Source organism: Athene noctua, chromosome 2 (assembly GCF_965140245.1).
Source record: "Athene noctua chromosome 2, bAthNoc1.hap1.1, whole genome shotgun sequence".
Lineage (NCBI taxonomy): Eukaryota > Metazoa > Chordata > Aves > Strigiformes > Strigidae > Athene > Athene noctua.
In genome coordinates this window covers 141,733,265-141,758,724 of record NC_134038.1, presented here as the reverse complement: position 1 = coordinate 141,758,724, position 25,460 = coordinate 141,733,265, and the positions used below count along the sequence as shown (strand labels likewise).

Genomic DNA, 25,460 nt, shown 5'->3' with positions numbered 1-25,460 from the left:
CTACTAGAACAGTTTCAGTAATGACAAAAATGGAGAACAGTTTTTTTTTTTAAGGAGTAGATTTTGTAGTCCTTTTCTCATTGCAAAACCAGAGCTATATTTTGAATGGTAGAAATTGTGTGGTCTTCTGAGAAAGTTTTTGCTGCTATTGCTCTGTCATTCTAAATATAGTATTTCCTCTTGATAATACTTCTCAGTTCTTTTATTTACCAGAATGTTATGCTTATGAGTGAGTAGCAGACATACATTGAAAGCTAATTTAACTTTCCTTCTCTAAGGTGGTCAGACTTGGGAAGTGTTAGGTAGGAATTGCTTCCATGCAGTGTCCTCTTTCTGATGCCCTTCTGATAGAGGAAAAGCAGTCTATATTATATAGTTGCTTCGACTTAGATTTTTTTTTTTTTTTCCCCTTTCTCTGTCCAACCCTTGTTCCTTCCCCTTCTTGGCCATTTAATCACTGGAGGGTAGTGAGTACTGTATAATACTTCTTTGGATGCATTCCTGTTACCTATTCTTAGATTTTCGAAGGCTGTTTGTTATTCTTCATTCTTAATTGGTTATACCTTGTTGCCCCTGTGACTGGGTTAACGTTTTGTTAGTACTGCCTGCTGTGTAAGCCTAAGCAAAACATAGACTAAGATAAAACTGCGCTAATACGGATGAAACAAGACCAGTAATGAATTTGCTGTAGCAAAATTTCCAAGATGATTTTTGCAAATACAACTGAAATCAAACTTAATTAACAGTTGGGAGTTGGTGGACTTTCTGACCTTGGCCTACAGAGATATGATCCCCTGAGCTGCTTGGCTTTTGTTTTGTTTTGGGAGGGGGGCAAAAAAAACCCCAACTGCTCCCCTTTTGTTCTTTCTTTGATAGTTGAAAGCAGATAAGTCTTGTTTATTTTCTTGAGTAGTCAACAGCTTGTTTTCTTCAGTAGTCTACAGTAATTTGTCACTTGAGGAAAAGCAACCATTCTGGAAATGTCCTAAGATAATGTGAGTCATCACTGAAGGTTTTAAATAGTTGAATGTGAATGTTTGTTTCCTCCCTTCCACAGCTCAAAATGGTATGAATCATTTTTGTCAGTGTTTCCCAGATAACAGTCTGAGCGGAAGCAGTGTGCGTTTCTGACTCAAGTTCTTAAATGTTGGTGAAGCACTCCCAACCACTGCTGGTTTTGGCCGTGTGGGAATTCCATAGGAATTTCAGACAAATGTGTAAAAGCAAACATTTTGTAACCATGACAACTTACCCATGAGGATCGATGTGGTTGGTGACATAAAACAGTGAAAGCCCTCTACTGACTGGCATAATTGACTTAACTTTTCTGCCTAAATTCTCTAAGTGGTACAGGATAAAAAAATCAGTCATGAGAATAATTTTAGAAGTTTGTAGTCTTGCAGAACACTAGGATTTGTGTTATATTTTATATGCCTACCTGCTACTGTTCTTATCTGCTACCATTTTAGCATCTTTTATGAACCCAAATCTCTTCCATGGTTTCATATGCTCTTAGTCAAATTCAGGTCTCTTTGTACTTTGTACATAACTTGGAGCACAACTCAAAAGCAATACAGACTCCAGTGTAACTGAAACAGCCCTGAAAAAATTATCTAATGAATTTTAGAGGGAGAAGGGAAGGGGGAAAAGGAGGAGAATAACACATCTGCATTAAAGAATTGTGTTGGGAGGAATGTGACTTAGAAAGGAGTAACTGATTTGTCTGTCATCCCAAGCTCATCAAACATGCTGCAATGACAGCTTTTATATGCCATCATTTAGACTGGAGCTAGTGATAGAATCAGATTGGCCACTCATCATAGGCAGCAGAGCAACTCTCATTTCTAGAAATCTACCTGACTAAAATGTGCATCTTCAGAAGTTCACCAATATGGCAATCCAGAAGTTTTAATGAGGCAATGATAAACTTTATTCCAGGTTTCTTGGCTCCAGCTAGAATTTCCAAATTTTCAATCTCAACACCAGCACTGTCCAGTGCTGAATGTGGGCACATTGCATCGTGCTGCCTTTCCTTTAAGGGACTTTCCAGACTTCGCCAAAAGAACCAAAGTTAAGACAAAAGCAAAGTGAGGATAAACATCATTGTCTTGTAGCCCATACAGGTAAATGAGCCTCAGTGGGGAAGCTGACTCGCCTTACAGACCAAATGAAATGCGTTCCTAATCATCTGCTGAAGGAAACAGCAATTTGTTAAACAACAAACAAAAAAAGCATCCGAATCCAGGGAAGTTGGAACTTGTTCTTTTTACCATCTAACAATGAAAGATCACACTCAGGTTTTTTTTTGTTTAAGCAGCTGGTAGGGGAGGATTGCTTTTTTTTCCCTTGGGATACTAGCATAGGGAATTGGTTTCAGTGCATCAGAGCAAGAAGAAGCTGTTAAGCTTGCTGTACCATACTTTAGAAAACTCCAAGGAGATCTACTGATATTCAGGGATGCAGCCTCTCGAGAGGCCTGTGGTGATCTTGTGCATTATAGCATCTATCCTTGAAGCCCAGACTACGTGCTGTATTTGCAAGCCCCAGAATGCCTACTGAAGAGGGAGAAGCAAGGCTATTGTATGGTGAAAATAAAACAAAGTTACACTGACCTTTTGTGATGTGGGTTAGGCTTTTTGGTTATAAATGATAGTTTGATTTTGTTTTCCTCTGCAGAAGCAGGAAGAAATTTTCAAATCAGCACTTTGTGTGCTCAACTTAAGAGCATGACTGTAGATCAGTAGAAAAGCAGATCAAAGGAGATGTACTAATTCTCAGCATATGTGTGTGCCTGCATGCCCAAAGGGAATTCTCTTAGTTGTTTTACCAGCTGCCCTAATATAAATTAAAATTAAAACATGATCCTACTAAATTTTAAGAGTGTGTATGCGATTGGTGTAAAAACTTTGAAGGCAATGTGATGATATAAAACTAAGATTAGGAATTCTGCAGTCATTCATTTACTCCAACCAAGCTACCTTTTATCTGTTTCTTCTCACTGGGAAGATGTAATAACATTGCTTCGTGGAACATCGGGCTGTCAGTGCCAGCTGTTGGCTGTTGTGGGTTTATGTCTTCCAGTGTCTCTGGGTTGTTATTTTCGCTCTGCTATTGTTGCGTTCCTGTCCAGTCTCAACTCCCAGCAACTGGCTGGGTAGTGCTGGGAGAGGACAGTTCACATGTGAAAGAGCAAACAGGGGCTGCTGAGACTGAGCCTTTGATTTTTGTTTTGTTTCCTTCAACTCTGCTTTTAGAGCTGGTGTTCACAGCTGAAATTGCTGCTTTCAGTAATTGTTCCTGGAAGGATACTGTGGTTATTATTGTAATTGATGCCATTTTCAGTGCCAGAAAACAAAATTGGCTGTGGACATGGTCTGAGCTAGAAGGAACTAAGGAGGCCAGAAGTATTTCTGTTATCAGTGGCTTTTCTGCCTTTGCTTTGCCAACAATGAAAATACCTGTAACTGATCTGTGGGCCTTGCTTTTTGTACTACAAAAACATTTTTTAAAAGCTGTCATACTTGCAAAAAAACCTTATGTGTACAGCTAATAATTGTGGGTTTGTGTGGGTTTAACAAATGCTGAAGTATTTTGCCTGCTTCTCTCTTTGAGCTGGTATTTTGAGATATCTTCTCTCCATTTTCCAATAGAAGTTGCTTTCTGTCACTTACCTTCTCCTAAAAAGAAAAGTTGCTTTAAAACCAACCTGTCTCCTGTCCGAAGGCCACACCATGCTATGTAGTTTGTTCACATATATTTGTCTATCTCCACAGATGCAGACTCAACTGTCCATAACAACATATGTGGATAGATGCATCTTCTTGTGGTCTCTCTTCCCTGAAACAGGAGTTGTTTTGACTTCGAGTTTATTTTATAAGACTGACAATTTCATCATCAGACTTGCACAGTTATTATTTAGGAAAGCTGTTGGGTGTAAAAGCTGTCTTCCATTTTGGTCAAAAGACAGGGAGGTAGCTGCCATTACATGCAGCTGATGAATCAATAGGATCCCCCAGCCAGGGCACATACACTTTTTTTTTAATAAAGTAGCTTGAGGATCTAAAGTCAGGCAGACCAGAGGACTTCTCTCATGTGGTCTTTGTTAATGTAAGAATGGAGTGTCGATTTTGATTACAGGGTTGTACACTAAAAGAGCACAAAAAAGTCCTGCCAGTGAAGTTAAATCCAGCCTTCATAAAAAGGAAGGTGTTGTGGGTGACTTCCTAGCTAGAAGATTGAGGGAAGATGCTGTTCCCTCCGATTTCCACTTTCTCTAAAGAGAAATAGGACTTGTATTTGCTTTTCTGTTTTTTAGGAGTGTCTGTGCTCAGTTGTCTTTTTTCTGATTGCTAGGCTTCATATATTGGGTATCAGAGATAATTTTTTTTAAAGGTTATTGGTTTCTCTTGTACTATAGTGGTTGTAAGGTGCTTCAGCTGAGAGTTTCTCTACCAGTGTACTGTTCAGATGTATAAAGTGTGCAAGAAGTCTTAAACACAAAATTGCTTAGTAGACTTCTAACTTTGAAGATACTTCATTGTTCCTTGATCAGATGGTATTTTTAAAGGGTTACAGTTTGAGAAGTAAACTTCATTTGTATACTTAATCAATCACAAACATATTTTGCATTATTAATTTTTCTTATGCTGCTCCAGCAGAGAGAAATCAGAATGAATACTAGATTATTTTCCTTCTTTGTCATATTTGTGTCTCAAATTTTGTTGAGATGACTGTTCAGTTACTGGATTTTATTAATTGCAGAATTTTAAAGAAAATACATGACTACATAAAATAGTTCTGTAGATTAATAGAGGCTATATACTGGCATGAGAAGTAAGAACTGCCTGTGGTATCTGGGTGGTGCAAGCGAAGCTATTTTGCTTGTCCTTGGAAGCAGAAATGTGGAGTGCAGAGATTAAAACTACTCTCCTTTTTCTGCATCCCAGCTGTGCAAATGCTCTGGAATAAACAGAGCAAAATTGGTAAGAAAGGTAGTAATTTCTTGTTGCTTTAGACTGTTCTGTTTCCTGACTCCACCTCATTCCCTCAGGAGTGGAGAGGAAGCAAAAGATTTCAGATGAGTGACTCACAAGGCTTCTAGAAGTATTGTAGCTTATGTTCATGGTGATGCTGAACATTCATCTCTGTCTATATGTGGGCAATGCTTTAGTAAATATGCTAGCAAAATTATATAAAAATCTGCTTATACTGGGACATGCCTATGTACTTACAGCTGTAGCTATTACAAGCAATCTTCATCTTCTGAAGAAATCCATAGATTAGGTCTTTTTCTTGCAGAGCTGATACAGATTTTTTTTTTAAACATAATTAATAGGACTTACTTGGTTCTAATTTTTTTCATTTTTACTGGAACCTGAGAGAACAATTACCTTCCTTTCCTAGATCCTTACTTGTTCAAAATACTAAATTAAACCAGTTGGATTGATCTTAGCCCAAAAAAGACTTGGTAAATGCTGATCGGCAAGATAAATCTATATTTGGGTAGTTTTGTTGATACTGTATGTACTTCAGTGAGGTTTTTTTGTCATCAGCAGTGCTGCTACAGTCTGCCCATCAGTTCCTAGAGAAAAGGGTAGATCTCTAGAAAAGGTTGCTATTTTTAGTTGATTCAGATTTCATGTTTTTTCTGTCTGGTGTAGACATGGCTGCTGTCATCCATGCTGTCAACCAACATCCTGCAGGTTGCATACTTGCATATTCTCTTTATATGCACCCATGAAAGACTCTTGGAACTTAATTTACTTAAAGGCAAGTAATTTGAAAATTACAGTAGTTTTTATTTGCAAAAAGCTATTCCATCAACATAAAAGCTTTTTTGCTAAAATGCACATCTTCACAATTGTCCACTTTAATTCTATCTGTTCGCTCTTCATTGCACTCCTCAAAATTTCCGAGTTAAGTATGGGGATCTTACTTTGATAGCCTCCATAATATTTAATTGTTACCAGACAGATCACCCCTCGAGTCCCAGTAGACGTGACATTCTTTTTTCTTTTTTTGTTAGGCCATTTTTGACTCTTCCTACTAATTTAATTAGCTTTCTTACTGGATATATGTGACATTTGGAGAAGGTGGATGCTGATGACCTTCTGTCTTCAGTTATTTACGATAAATTGAAAAGGGTTTTTTGAGAGGTGCAGTGGTCTTTCTTCATACCTTTGTAAAGATCTGTTACGATTCCTAAATTAGTTTGGGAAGAGGAGGTTTAAATTAATCCTCTTGAATTTGCTCTGCTTTCATTCTCTGTTACTATTACCTCTTTTCCTGCACTGAAAGTTAGTAGTCTATATAATCTGAAAAACCGTAACCTTAGTTTGTTTCCTTTCAGTAGAATTGTGAACTTCAGCTTTTGACTTTCAGTATAGCTGTTAGGTAGCATTAGAAACTTGTACATTGCACACCAGAGGATACCTTGGATGATTTTTTTTTGAAATTGAAAGAAGAGATGATTAGAGATGGTGTTTGCGTTGAGGTGAAGGCAGTACTTTCAGTTGAAGGGGATAGAGGGGAAGATTGTTCTTTTAAGTTCATTGCACGTGAAAGTTAAATGTTTCTAGAATTGTGTTGTCCTTTGGTTATGGGAAGTAATTGCGCACACATACACACATGCCCAGCATGAGTAGGTTTTTTTGTCTGCTTACTTACATGGTTTAGATTGCTATCAAGATCGATATAATACTGACTTGGTTGTGTTGGTTATCTTTTTAATGCAAACTGTGACATGCTTTATCTCTTTGACTGTAATAAAGTCACTATTCAAAAATATATAAAGTTATGCAAGATATGTTAACTTGCTTTGGAAATAGTCTATATATCAATTTTATTTTAATTATACGTACCAGTGTAAGTACCAGAGTAGATCCAGATATTCTTAACTCTTCTGAATTTTCAGTTAACTGAATGTGAAGTCCTGTAATTTTTTAAGTTACCTATTGCATTTCTAGCTGTTTTGTTGTTTGGGGTTTTTTTTAAGTTTAGTTTGGAGCACTAATTACAAAGGCTAAAAAGGGACCACTTTCAGATAATTTGAACTAAACTGGACATTATCTCTATCTGGCAACATGTCCAGTCGGCAATTCCAAAGAAGGCACATGGAACCCTTAGCATTTGCTTACTGTATAAATGTACTGACTCTTGAAAGTGTTCATTTACACTAAGCATACAGGCTTAGCTAGAAATCCATTATTTAACAAGTGTGTGTGTGTATAGTATGAAACCCAAGTATGCATTTTGTCAGAGTACTTTGCTTGTAGACTTAAAATATTCTTTTTTTTTATGTTTAGTTATGCAACTCAGCTACAGTGCCTATTCCTTAGGGCATTTTTTACAAATAGTGAAGTATTTTCTAGGCTGTGGTTGCTATGTTCCTTAGCAGACAGTAGGGTGTTGCAGTAGATGGGCCTTGAGGATGTCCATGTTTTTATTTAAACTGGTTTTGCTGTGTCCAAGAACAGCATGAGTCTCATATGTATTCCTGTGAATCTGTGTTGTTTCTTTTTAATAAATGGTTGAAATGCTAGAACAAAGCAGTGTAGCGTAAAAGCCATTGCTTTTTCATAATTAAGACCAAAAGTAAGAAATTACAAAACAACTGGACTCTACATAATGAACAATATATTTACAAAGATGTTTGTTAGTCATATGTTGTAAATGAGAACACTTGGGAAATTTGAATGTGAAATTTCACGGTGAATCAGAAACTGGTGCTATATTATGCCAGGCCAGCAGTCCTGAGCTCAGGGAGCCCTAAACTAAGGTACTCTTTCATGCTTAGGAAAAGCTTTCACCTGCATAAAGTGTCAGGTGTGTGTTTAGCAATTTATTATGTTGCAGTGAAGCTGTTGTAGACGTTATTTCAAAAGAGTGGTGATACTTTTCCTGCCTGTGCTCCCCCCCCGCATTGGGGGGAAGGGGCTATTAATACCCAAACCATTTAATATACCACTTAGAGTTGTCTTTCACCTTGCCTGGATTCACACGTGAAACCTGAGGGCACATGCTTTGTTGAAGAGCTAGAGACTTGTTCACTACTGGCAAATTCTGATATTACCAGTTGCTGAAGGGCATTAGAAGCGCCTTCATGCTGCACAGCAAGAACAAAAACCCTCCCTCTGTTCCTGTAACACTGAAGCTTACCCAGCAACTTTGACAGAAGCCAGTGTTACATAATACACCCACAAGCCAGCACCATTTAGGCAGATTCAAGATGAAATATTTATTCAGCAAGTTGTAGGGGTTTATAGTATATTTTTTTTATTATAATAATAATATTACAAATAATATTATATTAAAATTAAACCTTTTTTTTTTTTCCAAGCTGAGGGTATGTTTGTCTGTACTATTTGCAAAAAAACCATGGGCTTGGTCATTAATAGCTGGTTTTTTAATACTTAATGGGTTAAGAGAGATTTTACTTCCATTTAATTTTCATAGTATTGATGTGGGGAGTATCTTGTCCTCAATGAGTTAAGCAAGGACTGTTTTGCTGCTCTGACCAGTGCCATATGAAGGCAGTTAAAATCCTGGAATTGTTTACTGCCTAAATTGTTACTCAGCAGAGCCAGTACACCAGATTTCTTTGTGGCTTTTATTGGAAAATATTAAACAGTCGCTCTTTCTTCAGTTATAGGATTTTTACGTTTTCAGCTGCGTTAGTCACAGAACTGGCACAGACGTAACTGCAAAGACTGCCTTCCCCCCCCTCCCCCCTAAAAAAGAGCCTTTTTTTTGATGCCAGAGGAAGTTGCACTGAGAGCAGTGGCTGGGTTCTCTGGTAAGTGTGACATGTGAGCATTACTAGGCGATTCATCCTGCCAGGCTGCAGTCGCTGCTCGCCAGGCTGCTGCTCAGTGGGAATGCTGCCGTGGCGGTGGTTTGTGCTCTGCTCCTACGGGCTTTTAGTGACCGGCTCGGACATCCAAGCTTTTTTTAAGCCTTGCAAGGCTATCTGCTGATTGTGTAATTTAATTTGTCAAGGAAAGAAACTGATAAGCAGAAGCTCTAACTGAAGAGGATAACCAGGTTGGCACAGTGACAGATGTTCGGATAAAGAAGTTGGCTCAGAGAAGATGTACAGAGTCTGATTTTTTTTTTTTCCTTTTTTTTTCCTCTCCCCCTCAATCTGAATGAAGACTATCATGGGAACTGCATTCACATGGTGATCAAAAGAAACACTTGAGTGATGAACTGCTTTAGCAGAAGTAGTCCAAGGCAGTAATTTGAGCTTTTGTGTGCAGTAGCTAGCTTGTTTTGCTGAAGCATTCTTCCTCAGCAGTATTTCTGCTTCCCTGATGGAGAAGCCACAGCTACTGCCCGGTGAAGGAAAAATGAACACTCTGCATTGCTTGTGTCCTTGATGGAGTAACACTGTGTTGCTGTCGTTTGGGGAGGCTGGATTCAACCGGCAATATTATTCAAGGAGTTCATTGTCCCTGTGGTCTGACTCACCGCATGTAAATGTACTGCAGCCGTGCTGTATGTTGCAGATATTTTTCTTACATGGGAAAGACTTATTTTCCTTTAAGCAGGTCCTGAATAACTGCTGGAAACGAGATGCATTTTTCTGGCTGGACTGTTTGACATTGAGAAAGGAAGCTGTAGAATGACAGGATGATCAGAAGGCGCGTTTATTTTCAGTCACCAGAAAGCCTGCGACGACTGATTTAAAACTGACCTTGCAGGAGTGGGTATAGCTGCGGCCATCTCTCTCAGGGCAATTGTTCCTTGTTCTGTCCTCAATAGGATGGTGTCGTGTCTTCTGCAACAATGATTTCACTGTGGGGATAGAAGGACGCTGTGGAAGTTGTGACATTAACAAAGACAAATTTGCTTGTGAAAGGACAGCTGTGTGCGACAGCGAGTGCTGTCTGAATGGAATTGGATCTTGGGATATTTTTATCAGCTGTTCCACAGTTTCATTATTGTAGTTTCAATGCCTAGGGAAATTTTATTTTAAAAAGAGCAACTTTTTTCAGCATTGTCTTGAACATCTCAGGGTGTTTAAATCTGAAAAATGAAGTGTAAGGGGGGATTGGAATGTCCTTTTTTCAAATGCTAATGCTCCAGTGGTAGCACTCACAAGTTTTTGAGGGCATGTGAAACAGGTGAAAGTATTTCCTCTGTGGTCCCTGTTGTGTTACCTGTGGTCAGGTTCCAAAAATACTGTTGCTGGTGGTTTTTTACTTACTTTTGCTTCCTCAAACGATCGAATGAGTCGAGTCTGTATTGTTGTTTTGGAGGAGGTGGAAGATGATTCTCCCACATTTATGTCCAAATTACCTCAGGAAAATGTATCTTTACGTCCATCGCCCTCTGGAAATGTGCTGGTAAGGCATGTTGTTTGTTGGCATATTTCCTGCTTGTAACAGTCACAAATACCAATAGTAATTTTCCTAAGATTAACATAAATATGTATATGTTGAAACAAGACAGGGTGGTAAAAACAACCTATACTGAAGAGAGGAGAAGCTGAAACCTAGCTGTAGAATTAATATTTGCATGGGCTTATTCTTTTTCATGGAACTTTGTTTATGGTGCAGCAATATCTCAACTTGTGTAATAGCAGAGGATTTTTAGAGGGCTTGGTAAACTGTGTTTGAAGTAAATGCTTTTTCCCCTGCTGCACTCCTCATTCCGCAGTGGTACATTTATGCAGTACCACTTTGGAAACTGATGTAATCATTCTATTACAATAATATGCTGTGTTCATTTTGAGAAGTGATAGAGTTTATAGTGTACTTCAGGAAAGAGCAATTCTAAGCTAGAATAAAAAACAGCGTAAGTCATAATCTTGATGTAACTGTTAGATTGAAGTTACCACTTTCTGGAGATGATTCAACACTGGGGACTGTGCTTTTAGTGCTTTAAATTATTCTATTTTGCCAAGTGACTGACTTAAATCTTGATAGCATACCTTAGCAGCTTTTCTTACTTCCGAAGAAATCCTACTATTTTTAGTAATAGATCTGTGTGAATGTGAATTTGTTACCATACTTATGTGATGCACTTTGCTAGTAACTTTAGTCACTTGCTAATCTAAAAGGAGTTTGTCTGCTTATTGTATAGAATTTGCAGCATGTAACAACAGCCTTGATTTTATTATGAGGAGTTCTCTTTTCAGCTGTTATAAACTAGTCTTCTGGGCTCTTTTAAAAAATATTTCATTGACTTAAAGTGTGTTCATGTACTTGAGGTATTTAAAACTCGGAATTTCTTCAATTCTAAATACTGTTGCTGGTTTCTTTATTTCACTGCCTGGGATGTTTTATTTTGTCATTGTCTTGTGTTTGTGTTATGTGTCAAAAAAAAAAATGTGTATCACTAAAATGGAATTACATTCTAAGATGTGGTTGGTTTTTTTTTCATTGCAGCCACCATTGGTTCAAGCTATATTTAATGGAGATCCTGATGAAGTTCGAGCACTGATATTTAAGAAAGAAGATGTTAATTTTCAGGTAAAAACAAACATAACTAGCTTTGCATACATTTCAGTTTTGATATAGCTTTCTGCTATACTGATCACTTAAACCTTGTTAATTCATGAGCTGTAAATTTTATTGCTTTTATGTAATAGTCAAAGTCAAGTCTATACATACACTTAATACTGGAAAGGAGGAGTATAGCTTTGTAGATTTGTTGATAGTAAAGACGTAATTCTATATTCCTTTCAAACGTTAGTTCTGCAGTGCTTGAGTAACTAAAAAGTTTGTTTATACAGTTGTATTAGGCTTTTTAGAAAGCTAGACTGGTTAAGTGTGATGCTATGTAGACTTTGATTCTTTTTAAATTAAATACAGCATATAGTATACATTAGACAATTATAAGAAAATAGTCTGGGGTTTCAGTAGGTAGGTTTTAAAATCCACTATTAAAAGGGGAGCCTAATTATTACATTAATAAGTAAAAATGAAAAATTGTGTTCATATGTCCTATTTGCGGTGCAGACACTGCATACTTAAAATTGTACTGAAATGAAATTGAGTTTGTTCCATTGGGTGACATTCAAGATTTGAACAGCTTGCAGTTACTGTATTTACTTTCTATTAAAATTCTAATGCTCTCATTTGAGACTTTGCAAGATAATATAGCATAATCTCTTTAATAATCAATTACTTTGATTATTAAAGCAGGTCATCATAAACCATCATAGGGCTTAACACTATGGGTATGTATGTAGCTGTTTCTTCTCGAAATGCATCAGAACAAGGGCAATGCTAAAAAGCAAAGACTAACATCTAGAGGCTACATACTAGGCAGTGTAAGACCGTGATAATTATTTACACTTTTTTCATGAGGTAGCAAACTGACAGCTTAGTTTGCTATGTCTGTTTTAACTTTTAAAAGCATTCTGCAGAATTTATATCTGACCAATGCCAGCTAAAGTATAAGGGAGCCCTCCCATTGTCTTGAAGAGCTTGAGTAGGACCCTGTATAAGTAAATTTGCTGTCAAATCTAAGGTTTTGTTTGATAAGGTTGGATGTTTTCAGTAGTTGTGCATGTTCTTAAGCAAGATTGTATGATGGATTATATAATATCAGAAGACTTAATCTTCTGTTTAGTTATGAGAGCATTGGCTGTGTATCCTTCCAGTCTCGTGCATGTACACTCTGGTCACATTGCCTTTTGGGGGGGGGAAGCTGATTAGTTTGCATTGTTTCACTTTTATTCCTCCATGTGGAAGTCAGATTTAGCATTCATAGCTATAGTGCCTGTAAACAAAGTTTTGTTAGTATCTTCCTGCTTTTTTGATGATCTATTACAAAATCTCTGCTAGATTTCAGTATGTACATGGTAGTGGTTTGGTTTTCGTTTTTGTTCTGTCTTGTCAAAGAGTTGCCCATAAATAGCAGATATGCTTCAATAGGAAAGCATGTAATTGTTTGATGTCTTTGAAGAAGGTTACTTCAGACTGCCAGGTAGTCACAGTAAAGAAAAATATTGTAGGTAGAATATTAAAAAACTGGAGGTTATTACATTTTACTCTTTTTTATTATTATTATTATTATTCCTTTCTGTGGATAAATCTCCCTTTAACAGAATGTGTGTGCATCTTAGACTAGTAATACGTAAGGTGTGCTTAGAATCTCTCCAGAACAAATACATTTTTTCACAGCCACTTCATTCAGCATTGTCAGATGCTTACAACACATGACTACTTCTTCCTACCAAGGCATTCCTAGTTCTACTACAGTATTTAATATTACATTCACATATATCCCTTAAAACACTTTTGAGACTAAACAAGCATATAAATTCTCCCATTGTTTGGTAGAAATGAAGTAAACTGCCTAGTGGATTTTTCTTTGTGTCTGTGTGTGTGTTTTGTACTTTTCCTTGGGTTTTTCGTTTGCTGTGTGTACTTGGCTGGAGATAATATATCCCTATGTAGTCTAGATCCAAAGTTGTCCCCTGAGTTATGTGTTATAAATTGGTGTGGACAGGAGGGAAAAAGTGAAGAAAATGAAGTAGTTATGTATATGTCCTAATAAAGAGAATGATCGTGCTAAACTGTTTTGACCATTGTGGATTGTATTAGACCAGTGTATATGTTGGATTTTTTTCCACTTCACTATCCAAGTGCTTCAGTACAGTTGTTTGAATTCCAGAGTCATTCGTTCCAATGCCTCTGCAGAGCAATTTCCCCCTTTCAAGAGCAACTAATTATTTTGCAGTTTGTGTTCTAATAGTTGGGATTCCTTCCTTCCTCCTTTGCTCTAGCATGGACTGGACTCTGTAACTGGAGACCTAGCAGGCTTCTGCAAATTAATTTTGCCCAGAAGTGAACTGAAGACTGAGGTGCTATAGGTCTTCATTGTGACAGTGACATTCATCTAGCAAAATTGTTAGTGTCTTGATGAAATGTGGGTGTGTTTTTCCCTTCTGTTATGATCCAGCTTCATTTACATTTTTAGTTTTGGGGTATGTTAATCTTTAACATTAATTGTGATTGACTTAATACTCTTTTAAAGCTAAGTTAGTTGAGTGTATGTATTTGGCTTCTCAAAGCTGAGCTGTGGTAACTGATATTATGGTAATATCTAAAGCTTGCACCCAGGTTGGGTTCTATTAGAGCATTATTCATAGAACAGATGATGTCTTCTACCATAGTGTTATATTTAGAAAGATTCTGACATGCATGGCCTTTCATGACATGAGTTGCTGTGTGCAACTGTAAGATGATGTACTGATAGCAAAAGGGCTTTTTCAGGAAGAAGATTGTTCTCTGTTCATGCCACACCAGCCTTGAGTCACAGGCCCGGTCTAGATTTAGAAAGTGTGTATTGTATTCCACTCTGCAGTTGTAATTTTGTGAAGAAAGAGCAAACTGAATATATCACAAGCTGCTTAAAATGTGGTTCAAGAAGGCTTATCTTCTCTGCAAGCTGGAAGTGTGCAGCTTTTTTATTGTAATTTTTTTTATTGTATTGTTTGAAAGGTGAGCTCTCTTGAGGCTCCAATTAATGGAAGAAATGGAGAGGAAAGGGTTGTTTCTTGCTCCCCTTCCCCAAAAAATCTTGAGAAACTGTAGCTGCTTGTTTCATGAATCAGGCTTAAATAGCACACATCACAGATGTCAAGCCTGATATAATTTCTGTTATATGCATGGCTCTCGTTGTGCTCTCTCTGTGTGTCTGTGTGTATATATGTTTTAAAAAACTGTTATTATTTCTCGGTACCATCCTGGTCTTTTGAGACTTGGCAGGAAGGAAAATTTCATGTGATAACTGACATATTTAATATTTCTTTATCAGTTAATAGGGATCCTCAACATTTCCTGATTTTCTGATTAGATTAGTATGGCCAGTTTGAATTTCATGTACTTTTCAGCAGTTAGTTTTAGCTAACTGAATTATTTCTGCCTTTTATAAATCAGGATTTGTTTGTTTTTTAAGATTTGGAGGCTTATTACTGCTGCAGACTGTCATTTCTGTTTGTAATTAGAACTTTAATGATGTATATTCAGTTTAAAAGATCATGAAAATAGAATATTTCATCTCAGTTATTTGTTAAGAATATAATTCTGTAGAGGGAATACCAGCTCACCATCAGAAATGATTTAAAGGTTGCAGATCTGACTATTGAAATGATTGTTGAAAATCAGAACAATTTGTCCTAGATGTTTAGGATAATATTTCTTGCTATGAGAAGTGATACTCCACGTAACCCAATACACAGTTTTTATAACCTGATTGCACTTGATCTTAGCCAAGGGGATAAACATCTGATCCTCTCTGGAGCTGGTGTCAGTGTGCCCCTTGCTCTTCTCATGCTAAAGCCAAACAAGAACTCATTTTGGAGGAATCCTGAAATCACACAGATTTGTCCCAATGTTCAAAAGTGCTCACTGCTCTTGTTTAAAGTAGTGATATTGATATAATGTGGTAAGTGGCTTAAACATGAAACACCTGTGTCTTACTTATTATTGTGCTTTGTGACATTCAGATATATTTAAACTATGAAACATTTTAAAGCTGGTTTATGCATGAATTGATGGGGTTTCTTCCAACATAAAGTGAAAAAATTAAATTCCACTTACTGTACCAAGGACTGTAGCAGTCAGGGTTATCTGTTATGATTTCTATTCTGGACTGTTGGCCATCCAGCACAGCTCTTAATTTAATAGCTCCTTTCTGTAGTAAGTAACCAAAAACTAAAATAAAAGCTCACCTGGTCTACTATTTTAAGAAGAAGGGAAAACAAAACCAAACCAGAGAAACAATCAACCTTGCTTGCCTTCACTACCCCCCCACCTGTATTGGATAGCAATGAAGTGTTGCCCATAAACCCCAAGTTTTGTTCCTGGGATTGACAAGAGGTATGATCTGGTAGCACCAAAGCGCTAGGTACAAATAGGAAGGCTAAGCGTATGTAGCTGACTTTGTTATTTTGAGCAGTAGGGTTGCTGCGTGGATGACTGTTGCAGTAGCAATGTGGGCTCCATTCCCAGTCCTGCCAAATGTGGGTTTGCGTAACAACTTCTTTGTGTTATTTGTGTACTAGGAGAATGTTGCTGGATGTTCTTCTAGGGTAAGATATGACATCTTATTTGATTTCTCATTGATTTTTTAAAATTTATCTTACTGTGCAGGTCATTGCATATACTGAAGGAGGAAGAAAATTGGTTTGTTAGTCTGGTGACAAGTCTAGGACTTTTCATACAGCGTTGAGTCTGAGTACCAGGAGAATTAGATTATCAGGGGTCTCAGATATATTAGTAATTTAGGAATGAATAATGAAAATTTAAAACACAGTTTAAAAACAAAGGAAGATTCTGTGTGATGCTGGTGTTGACTGACAAAGTCCTAAAAAGAGGTTAAATAGAAAAATAGGAAATTAATGTATGATCTTCCTGCTTCATCTTTATTCTTAACATTGTGGGTTGAAATGTGGGATAAGTGGGGTTTTTTTCTGCAGTCTTGAAAGTGCAGTGTAGAACAGAAAGCCTGAATTACTTGACTGATCTACAGAACATTCTACAAAATTTAGTAGAGTTCAATGTTCTGATCCTATAAATAAATTCTGTACCTATTTCATACATTAAAAGACTTTTTTCATCATTATGTGGGAGACTGTAATTGCTATCTAATTCATCAGTTACATTGAAATATCTCTCAATGTAAGGAACCTTACCTAAGTAACTATTGTGGACTTGCTTAAAAGCAAATAAACAGAAAGCCATAGTGTGTAATGAGGTAAAAATAATATTTAGGAGTTTTTTTACCTTTATGTTCGTTATCTTTCTGTAGCCAATTATTTTACCAGTGACTAATGTGGATATTTTTTGTTGTTTTTGATAAAACAGGCACACAAATACACATGTAAATTCACTTCAGTTTGACATATCTATGTCTCTAAAAACCTCTTTCTGCATTAATTGCTGTGTTTGAGTTACGCCTTTTGTAACCAGTGCCTTTTGTAACTTAAGAGTCAGGTTAGAATCTGTTGGTTGGGACCACTGGAAGTCACTCAGAACAGTTTAATATGTGATGCTTTTCAAACAGTGGTGGTTCATCTGCAATACTGTCTTTCTGCGCTTTTGGAGGTGGTTCAGGGAGTGGAAATAGTTTTGATAGCGGTGGGAAAAACTGACAGTTTTGAGCAGAGATTTGCATAGGCCAGATGAAAGCAATGGGAAGGTAGGTGTGTCCAAATTTTATACTCCTTTCCACTTCAGGAATACTGTGGCCATTGATCAGAAAACCAGATTGTGATGCTTTGAAATGGTTTGTGATTTGGTCCATCTGGAGATGCTTGTAGGAAAATAATTTTCCAGGCTAATTCATTTATAACATCTCTAGTTAGTAGATAAAGCTCCTGGCAATCGGAGTAAAGCTACCATGTGGCTTTTGTATCTAAACTGGTGAAAATAATTAGTAGTTAAAAGTTAGCATGATGTAGGAAAGACTAAGCAAGAAATGTGCACAGTTTTTAACTCTTCAGGCTGTGTTTCTGAAGAGATGAGAGATTACAGGTTTATGAACTAGTCTGTTTGTCCCAGGCATGCATCGAACCCAGCATTGGTAACTATTTAGTCAGGTTCCTGCAGGCAACTATTTGCTTGAAGGACTGCTTTTTGTTGGCAGCTGGTGTTGGCAACAAAAACTTGCACTAACATATTTGGTACTGTGGAGCAGCATCTTATTGTATTTCCTGGCAGGACAGACTGTGCAGGCAGCACTATTAACTTCTGATTTGCTGATTTGAATGTGAGGGAGGAATTAAAAAGGCATCCAGAAAATAGTACTATATTCTGAAGAGCACAATTTATTTATTTTTTACTTCTATTTAATAGTTCACACTATGAAATTTTCCTTTCTTAGTTGTGGTCATTGCTAGACAGTTTCAATCTGGCATACATTTTTCTTTTTTAAAAGTATCAGTCACTTTTTAATTGGGTCTTTTGCTAATTTCCAATTGCAGACAAGCATTTAATAAAGAGACACTGTAATTATTGTAACTTGGACTGTTTAGACTGACAGTATGAATGTGCAGCTGTAATAATATCTTGGAGGAGTGCATAATTTAGACCTATTAAAAACAGTCTTAATTTTAAGACCTCTCAAAAAAGTTGTAATATCTTGAGTCTCTAACCATAGCAAAGAAGTCTTTAGTGAAAAATGATTACTCTTGATGTCTTAATAAAGTATATAGAAATATTTGCACGTTTTCTGCTATTGAGAACACTTTTTTCCTCAGACATTTAGAATGACAAATTTTAATTTCCCATATTTTATAATGTGCTAGTTAGAGCTAGCATGATTTTAAGATTTATAGCTTCAGGTTTTATCAATCAAATCTAGAGAAAAAATTATTTTTAAATTGCTTACTAATTTTCCAAATTATTTATCTATTTAAAATTCTATTCAACTTTGGAGTTTTGTTTTTTTTTTCACTAGAAAGTTTCCTACTTGGTTGAACATTATTTGTCATCTGGTTTTATTTCCAATTTAGAGTGTAGCAAGTTTGAGGAATAAGGTTAGAGGTATTTGTGAGTTTGAAAGACTTCTCTATGATGAGAACATAGGATGAGTTACAACTTAGAGATTGGTGCTAGTTATTTTAATTGTTTCATCCTTTGGATTATTAAGCACAGTGACTTGCTCTGAGTTTTTCTGCAGCTAAAAACTGTATATTGAAAAGACACATATGTATGTGTCTTTTCATGCATATATATATGCATTCAAGTTATGTATCAGTGTGTGTATATGTATAAAAAAATGGTAACTTATTTAATGCTAATGACAGTAAGCATAAAATGAATTGACTGTGAGAACAGTCCTTTGAAATAACTGTAGGAGATCAGAGAGGAAATAAAATGTTTCTGTATAAACAAATATGAATAATGAAAATCCCTCCAGTAAAAAACCACAGCTGAGAAACAGGCCTTGACTCAGTGCAGCAGCTCCTGCCTGGCAGCCTCTGCCTGGAACCCAGCTTCAGGTGCTGGAGCAGAGTCTGAGAAATCTTGTGCTGGGCAAGTGGGGACAGTGAGACCTCTCAGAGAGCAGGTGAAATCAGGATCGACATAAATCACAGCACAAGCTGAGTGTGCCTTCAGAAGCTTCTACTGCTAACTATTCATTGAAGGATTTTTGTTGCCCATCTAAATAACAATAATTACACCTATCTCTTAGAACATTTCTCTAATAAGAATTGAGAGCACTTTTTTAAATTAGATAGCAGCATTTTAAGTACTTAATGGCCTTATTTAATTTGGTTTGTGTTCATTTTCCATGAGGAAATATGTAAATACATTTTTCGTATGTGTGAGAGCGAAGAAAATGGTATATAATCTCAGAGACTAATGGTAGCACTCCTCTATCCTGTTTGCCCATGGAATTCTAATAAAATATAGCTGTAGAGCAGGAGCAAGGTGTTCTTTTTCTCCTTAAACTTTTGCTTGGGCTTTTGTCCAGTGTGCATGTCAACGTACTTTGTATTGCTTTCTGTATGTTCTAGATATCTCTGTACTGAGCTTTCTTAATGTTTCCACCACAAACCCCTATTTCCTGTGTGACCAGCCTGATGAAATGTGAGTCATGAGACTCTCCTACTTTATAAAGTGTTCACTTAATTGAAATTTCTTTACATCTCAAGAAGAGCAGAAAAATTCTGTGAAGACTCCTAATTTTTGGTAGAGTGTTTGTGGTCCTGTGCAGACAGGAGCAGGCTCTGCCTCCTCAGAACTTACAGCCATGCATCAGTTTTCAGGCAGTAGTGAAGTATCTCATGTACAAGAAGGTCTAAGAGGTGGTTTTCAGAAGGGCATTATGTGACTAGCACAGGCAAATGTGTGTGGTGTTCTATTAACAAGATAAAAAGTTAGCTTGTAAAACATCTTACCTCTAAACATGCTCAAGTTTTAATGAGGTGTTTTTAAGGGAGTAGATAGAGTTCAGTACTACTATATGGGAATGTCCAGGGGTTATTTTGGTAAAGACTTAAGTCAGATCTTAAAAACGTGAATATTCATGTTATGTATCTGAAGGAATAAGAAGAAACTTTGCTGCAGGGAATGCAGGGAGGTTTTTCTTATAGGAAAACTTCTACTTCTAAAGGATCTTATATGAGTCTGTTTGATTCATGGATATGAAGCCTGACTGAGTCTAGAAATGGAAAACTTTGGAGACCTAATTCTTCTGAGTGTTCTGGAAACTTGCTTCAAGTTGTATATTGTAAAGACTATCCACCAGCTACTCCAAAGAAGATTTAAATTCATAATATAGCAGTTATTTACTGTTACTTAACTTTAAAGTTGTTGATTTTCTGTTCATTTCTGTGGAATGTTTTTCAAGCGTGTCATCTGTAATGAATAATCAGATGTCTTATTTCCTTTTCAGTGGTTTAGAGTGAATCATGTTTTTCAGCCTCAATATAAAGTGCATCCAAATGGTGTTGAGTTCCTCTTCTGGTGTAGAAATAGATTCAGAATGTTTTAAATACAAATCTGTATGATTGGGCATTTGTCTTCAGAATCAAAACTCTTTAATAAGAGAACCTTGTCAGTCCAAAGAGGAATAATTCCCTGCTTCATGTCAATAACTGTATTTAGCCTGTGCAAATGAGGCTCTTACTAGAGTGATACAAACAAGCCTTCAACAGTTATGGGATAGTTTGACTAACATCAGCAAATTGTAACTTGGTACAGTTGGATTCTGTGGACCGTAGCTCTCAAAGTTACCATTGCAAAGTTGTAGGACTCTCAGAAAAGAAGAATGTGCTTAAATGGCATGGTTCTGCCTTGTACAGGTAATGAGAAATGCTCTTTAGAGACTTAGTATAGATTAATAATAGTGATGTGCTACTCAGGCTAATATATCTTCCTTCTCATCAGATTTTTAAACTCACCTAGTACTATGCTAATATAGTTGTACTGTTTGCTAAACTGGGCAAACAAGCTTGGATGTCTGCGTCTCAGTGCTTTTACTGTATTGGCTGTACACTGAATTTGTTTTACAGTAATTGGGTATTTGACAGACAGGTTTTGTTTCGGTCACTTCTTTAACATTGAAAAATTGGCATTGATTTAGAGAACCATGAATAATTAGATCAAATTTAAATGTGTATTAAGAATTTTGTTTGAGTCTCCAGTGTGATTCTTAGTGATAGTGATTTTGTAGATCACGTCTGATTTGCCCTAACACTTTCAGTGATATTACTTAAGATTGTAACCTTCAAAGCATAATTGAAGTTCTGCATTTCCTGCTGCTTTTACAAAACAAGCCAGAGGCAAGGTCTTGAATAGTTAGAGCTTACTGGGGTTACTCCTGGCAGTTGCTGTGCCTGTCACGCAAAGGACTGGTATTTGAGAACAGAACATCCCAACTGAAAAAGCAGAGAAGAAAAAGGCTCAGTAGACTTAATGTGCATTAACTTCCAACATCGACACAGTCCTTAAAGAATGCATTGCTGGTAATAGCAAGATAAGATTTGAATTTACTGATTTTTTTGCAGTAACTTTCTGGGTGAAAACTCTTTATACACATGTAACATAACCTTCGAACAAGACAATTTTCTCCACTTTGCAAGTAGTTAAAGCTATTTTACGTATCTACTATGGAATATCTAATGCACTATCAGTAAACGCCATCATTTCCTTCATCCAGCTTGGCCCTTGTATACAGGCTCTACACAAGGTAGATATACCTTTTAAGTTCCTTAAATATACTTTATTAAAGGATGGATGTATATCAAAAACTGGGAAAATAAAGTGTTTCTCACTTGTTTACTGCATGTAGGGAGGGCTGTCTTATAAATGCCCAAGGAGGAGGACTTCTGTCAACTGTCGGTGGGTGGATGTAGGGCCTGGAAAGGCTCGTACTGGTGTCAGGTCTGAGGACAAATGAACTGAAAATTCATTGCAGTGAGGGATCTCTGAGTCCCTTGCTGAAGAGAGTATGCCCCAAAAGTTCAGATACAATGTCCGTCTCAAATATGAAATTCAAGGAGAATTTTCTCAGGCCTGTGATATCTGCCTGTATCTTTCCATCTTCTAAATCAGTAGAATTCTGTTCTCTTTCTGGTCTTTAATAAAGTCCTACTTTATTATTACCCTTCCTGATCATTAATTTAATTTGAGATTTTATTTGCATGAATTACTAGTTATATACATAGGTATGTATGTAATTATGGTAACTTATAAATTACATAATGCTGACTTACTGTCTCAAAGGAGTGCAAATGTCTTGCTTTAGTCACTGTTACCACTTCCTATAATGACAGTTATCTTCTAAGCATGTTCCCTATCCACATAGTCTGAGGATTGGTGCAAATAAAATCCTAAGGTTACCAGCACATTTGGAGGAGTTTTGATCCTTGCTAGAGAGTCTTTCTGTTGCTGTCTTTTGTGATCAATGTGGGAACTTTGTTTTCTGTTGCAGATACTTATTGTTGGGTGGAGGGGGTTTTTGACTCTCATTTTCATTCTTCAGAATAGATATATTCGGCAGGATTTTTCTTACCTAACAGTTTGTATTAGCGTACATTGTGTTGTATGCTACTTTGTCAGATGTTCAGAATAATGCGAGGGTCTCTTAACAGAATGACTTTGCCTATTGCAGCTGGATGACCTTATTTTATGAAGCCGTTGAACCTAACACCACAAGCAAGATGGTTTACCTTGCTCCAAGAAGAGGTGCTAATGTTAAACACACAACCTGGAAAACCCACCTTTTTCTTTCACCAAGACAATGCAGTTAGTGAGACAAATACCTGATTTATATCAGACACATAGAGGGTTGTCATCCTAGTGCTAGCCTTTGCAATGAAAAAGGCAGAAACCCCAGCTTTTCTGAACAAAAGTGCCATTGGCCCGAGCATAATGTGGTGGATTTAAACTGGGATGGAGATGTGCATACCTTACCTAGTCTGGTGTGATCTTTCACTGGAGCATAAACAGAGCCTGTATTGTACTATTTTCTGTCTTGGCATATTTTTCTTATTTGTATTCTCAAATATTACAGATAGGTGATGGAATAAGGCAAGGTAGTCACTGTCCCTTTCTTTCAAATGCAATTCAGTCTGCTCTACAAGTGCAGGCTGGGTTATGTAATGTGCTCCACATCACTGTACTCTCATTATGGAAAGTCCATTGTTTTCACATACTACTTAATTTTTTTAGTTTGAGTTATTTATCATTTTTCCTATTGGCAACTGCATTCCAATTAAAAGCTGGGGTTTTCTTCTGCCATATGCACCAGGTAAATGTTTACAAATCATATATTTGGGATTTTGGAAGGGTAAAGCCAGAGGAAAGTATTTTTTAATTATTAATTACTCTATTTTTTCTTAATATAGCATAGTTTTGAATGCTACAGGGGTTTGTGGGTGTGTATTTTTTAATTTTCAGTGTGGGATTTTTTGCTTTTGTCATTCCCCCCCCCAAATGATCTAATATATTAACAGTCTTGGCCCTAAAAGTTGCTCTGTTTTAATTCCATAGTTAAAGGAAGAAAAATACAGCCAAAATGTCTCAGCTGTGCTGTGAGATCAAGTTGCTCTTATCAAAGGGTAGAGTATAGCTCTTTATTCGTTCCATGTATTGGGCAAGAATTCAGTAGCCTTTATTAGTGATAAATGACCAAATTCTTGATTTTGGAACTTCCAGTGAAAGGGAACAGCTCACAAAACCTGCTCAGTTACTCAGGTCCTTATTTGACACCCAAATGGATGCTTGAGTTTACTCACAAGGAATCCTAGCGTTTATAATGTGGGCAAAAGAAGTTATGTAGACATTTTTATAGAATAGAGACCTAGGTTCAGCTTTTCTTGCAAGCTGTGTTTGTTCAAAAACAAGATGGGTTTGAAAAATCTGACCAGAAAGAATTTTAACAGTGACAGCAATATTTTAAAACCTGCATGGAACATAAAGGTGAAAGCGTATGAGAAGATTATTTGCAAAAAGCACCCAGACTTAGTACTTTCAAAAAATCAAAAACTGGAGAGATGTTTTTGAGGTGAATTGCTTAGAATTGGAAAAATACACAGGTGTTTAGTTGTTTCAAAGTATGTCTCTTGAAATACTTACCTACAAGTCAAAAAGTCTTCTTGCTACGTACCTCTTTTAGTTGTTGGAAATAAGGATGCACTGTCTACCAGAATACGTCAAGCCCTCTTGTCCTCATATTTGTTGTTATTGATAGTTTTTTACTTCTAACACAGTAGGATATTTAATTTCATTCTCTCTTGTCACTGGCAGACAAAAATAATGGTCTTCCAGAAACCAAATAAAAAAGAATCTATTCTGTGTTTTCTTAGTGAAACAGCCTATTTTTTAAGGTTTAGTACTTCATAATGGCCTTCCTGAATACAGGATATGCTCATGAACTGCATCTCACTGTTTAAACATCTCAGCCACATCAAAATAACTTGTATTTTTTTGAGTGTATGTCTTTAAATGAGAAAATTTCACTTTCATTCTCTGAGAATTTAGCTGCCTGTAGGGTCCAGCCATCATAATCATAGATGGAAATGAAGCTCGATTAGCTGTTCCTTGCACTAAATGTGAGTCACTACTTTTCTTTTTCTTTTTGTGTGTCTGTCTTCTGGTGCCACTCTTTTAAGTGGACAGGGCTTCAAACAGTTATACCTGAATGTTATTTCTTGCCTAATGCTTGTGACATGAGACAGCGAGCATTTGAAGAATTAGTTTTATGAAAAGATGTCCAGAATAGTGTTAACAATATGAATTCTTCTGAACTTGTTCCCTTTTTTTGCTAGTCCTTTTTCTATTTTAGTACCGACTTGCTTTCAAAATTCCTAAGTTGCTACAAGCGTTAAAGTGTGGGATTTGATAAAAGTTAAACCAGCAGATTTTCTCTGATTCCCTTCTTAACAAGTTGTTCTACTGACTGCCAATACTGAAGACCAGATCACCTTTTGGACAAGAGCACTTAAGCATCTGATGTTTACTCATGTAACTTGAACTTTTGATATTATTTGTGCAATTTTTATTAAAGGTATTTTCAGGTGTTACTTAAAAGCAAAAAGACAGATACAGCTGAGCTATTTTATTTGTTCTTTAAAGGGAATTTTTTAATAAGAGGTGGTTGAATATAAATGAATAATCCAAAATAACGTCACTATAATGTATATGAATCCTTGGAGTTTTTTCTGGGCAAACTTAGTTTCAGTGATTCCCACCAGACTGCTTTTATAAAAGAGCCAAACTTTCAATGTGTTTTTATTTATTTTTCTTTGTGTATGAATTGTGTGTAATGGTTCAGTGAGGATAGAGTTTTTTATCAACTTTATTTAGTTTTGTTATTTGAAGAGAATCAAATAATCATTAGCTGAATGGGAAATAAATTATTTAATATATTTTAGTGGCATTCTGAAGTTCAAATCAATAGAAGAAATTCGAATTTTAAAAATGCTTGGAGGCATCAGCTTAAACAAGGATGCTTTTGGGATTGCGAAGTATGTCCAGACAACAAAGCCA

At 36.6% G+C, this 25,460-nt stretch overlaps 1 protein-coding gene across 2 annotated transcripts in view; it reads left to right on the top strand.

Moving 5' to 3' along the window:
- Nucleotides 1-8,856: 8,856 nt before the first annotated feature.
- Nucleotides 8,857-25,460, top strand: part of ANKRD28 (ankyrin repeat domain 28) — a 79,415-nt gene continuing 62,811 nt past the window's right edge. Inside the window, exons 1-2 of one of the 2 annotated variants that reach the window (XM_074900488.1) lie at nucleotides 8,857-10,346; nucleotides 11,391-11,474. In XM_074900488.1, the coding sequence (XP_074756589.1) occupies nucleotides 10,230-10,346; nucleotides 11,391-11,474 (201 nt within the window). In that variant the 5' untranslated portion in view covers nucleotides 8,857-10,229. Of the gene's footprint in view, nucleotides 10,356-11,390; nucleotides 11,475-25,460 lie in introns of both variants that reach the window. The other variant, XM_074900489.1, reaches the window with a different exon arrangement.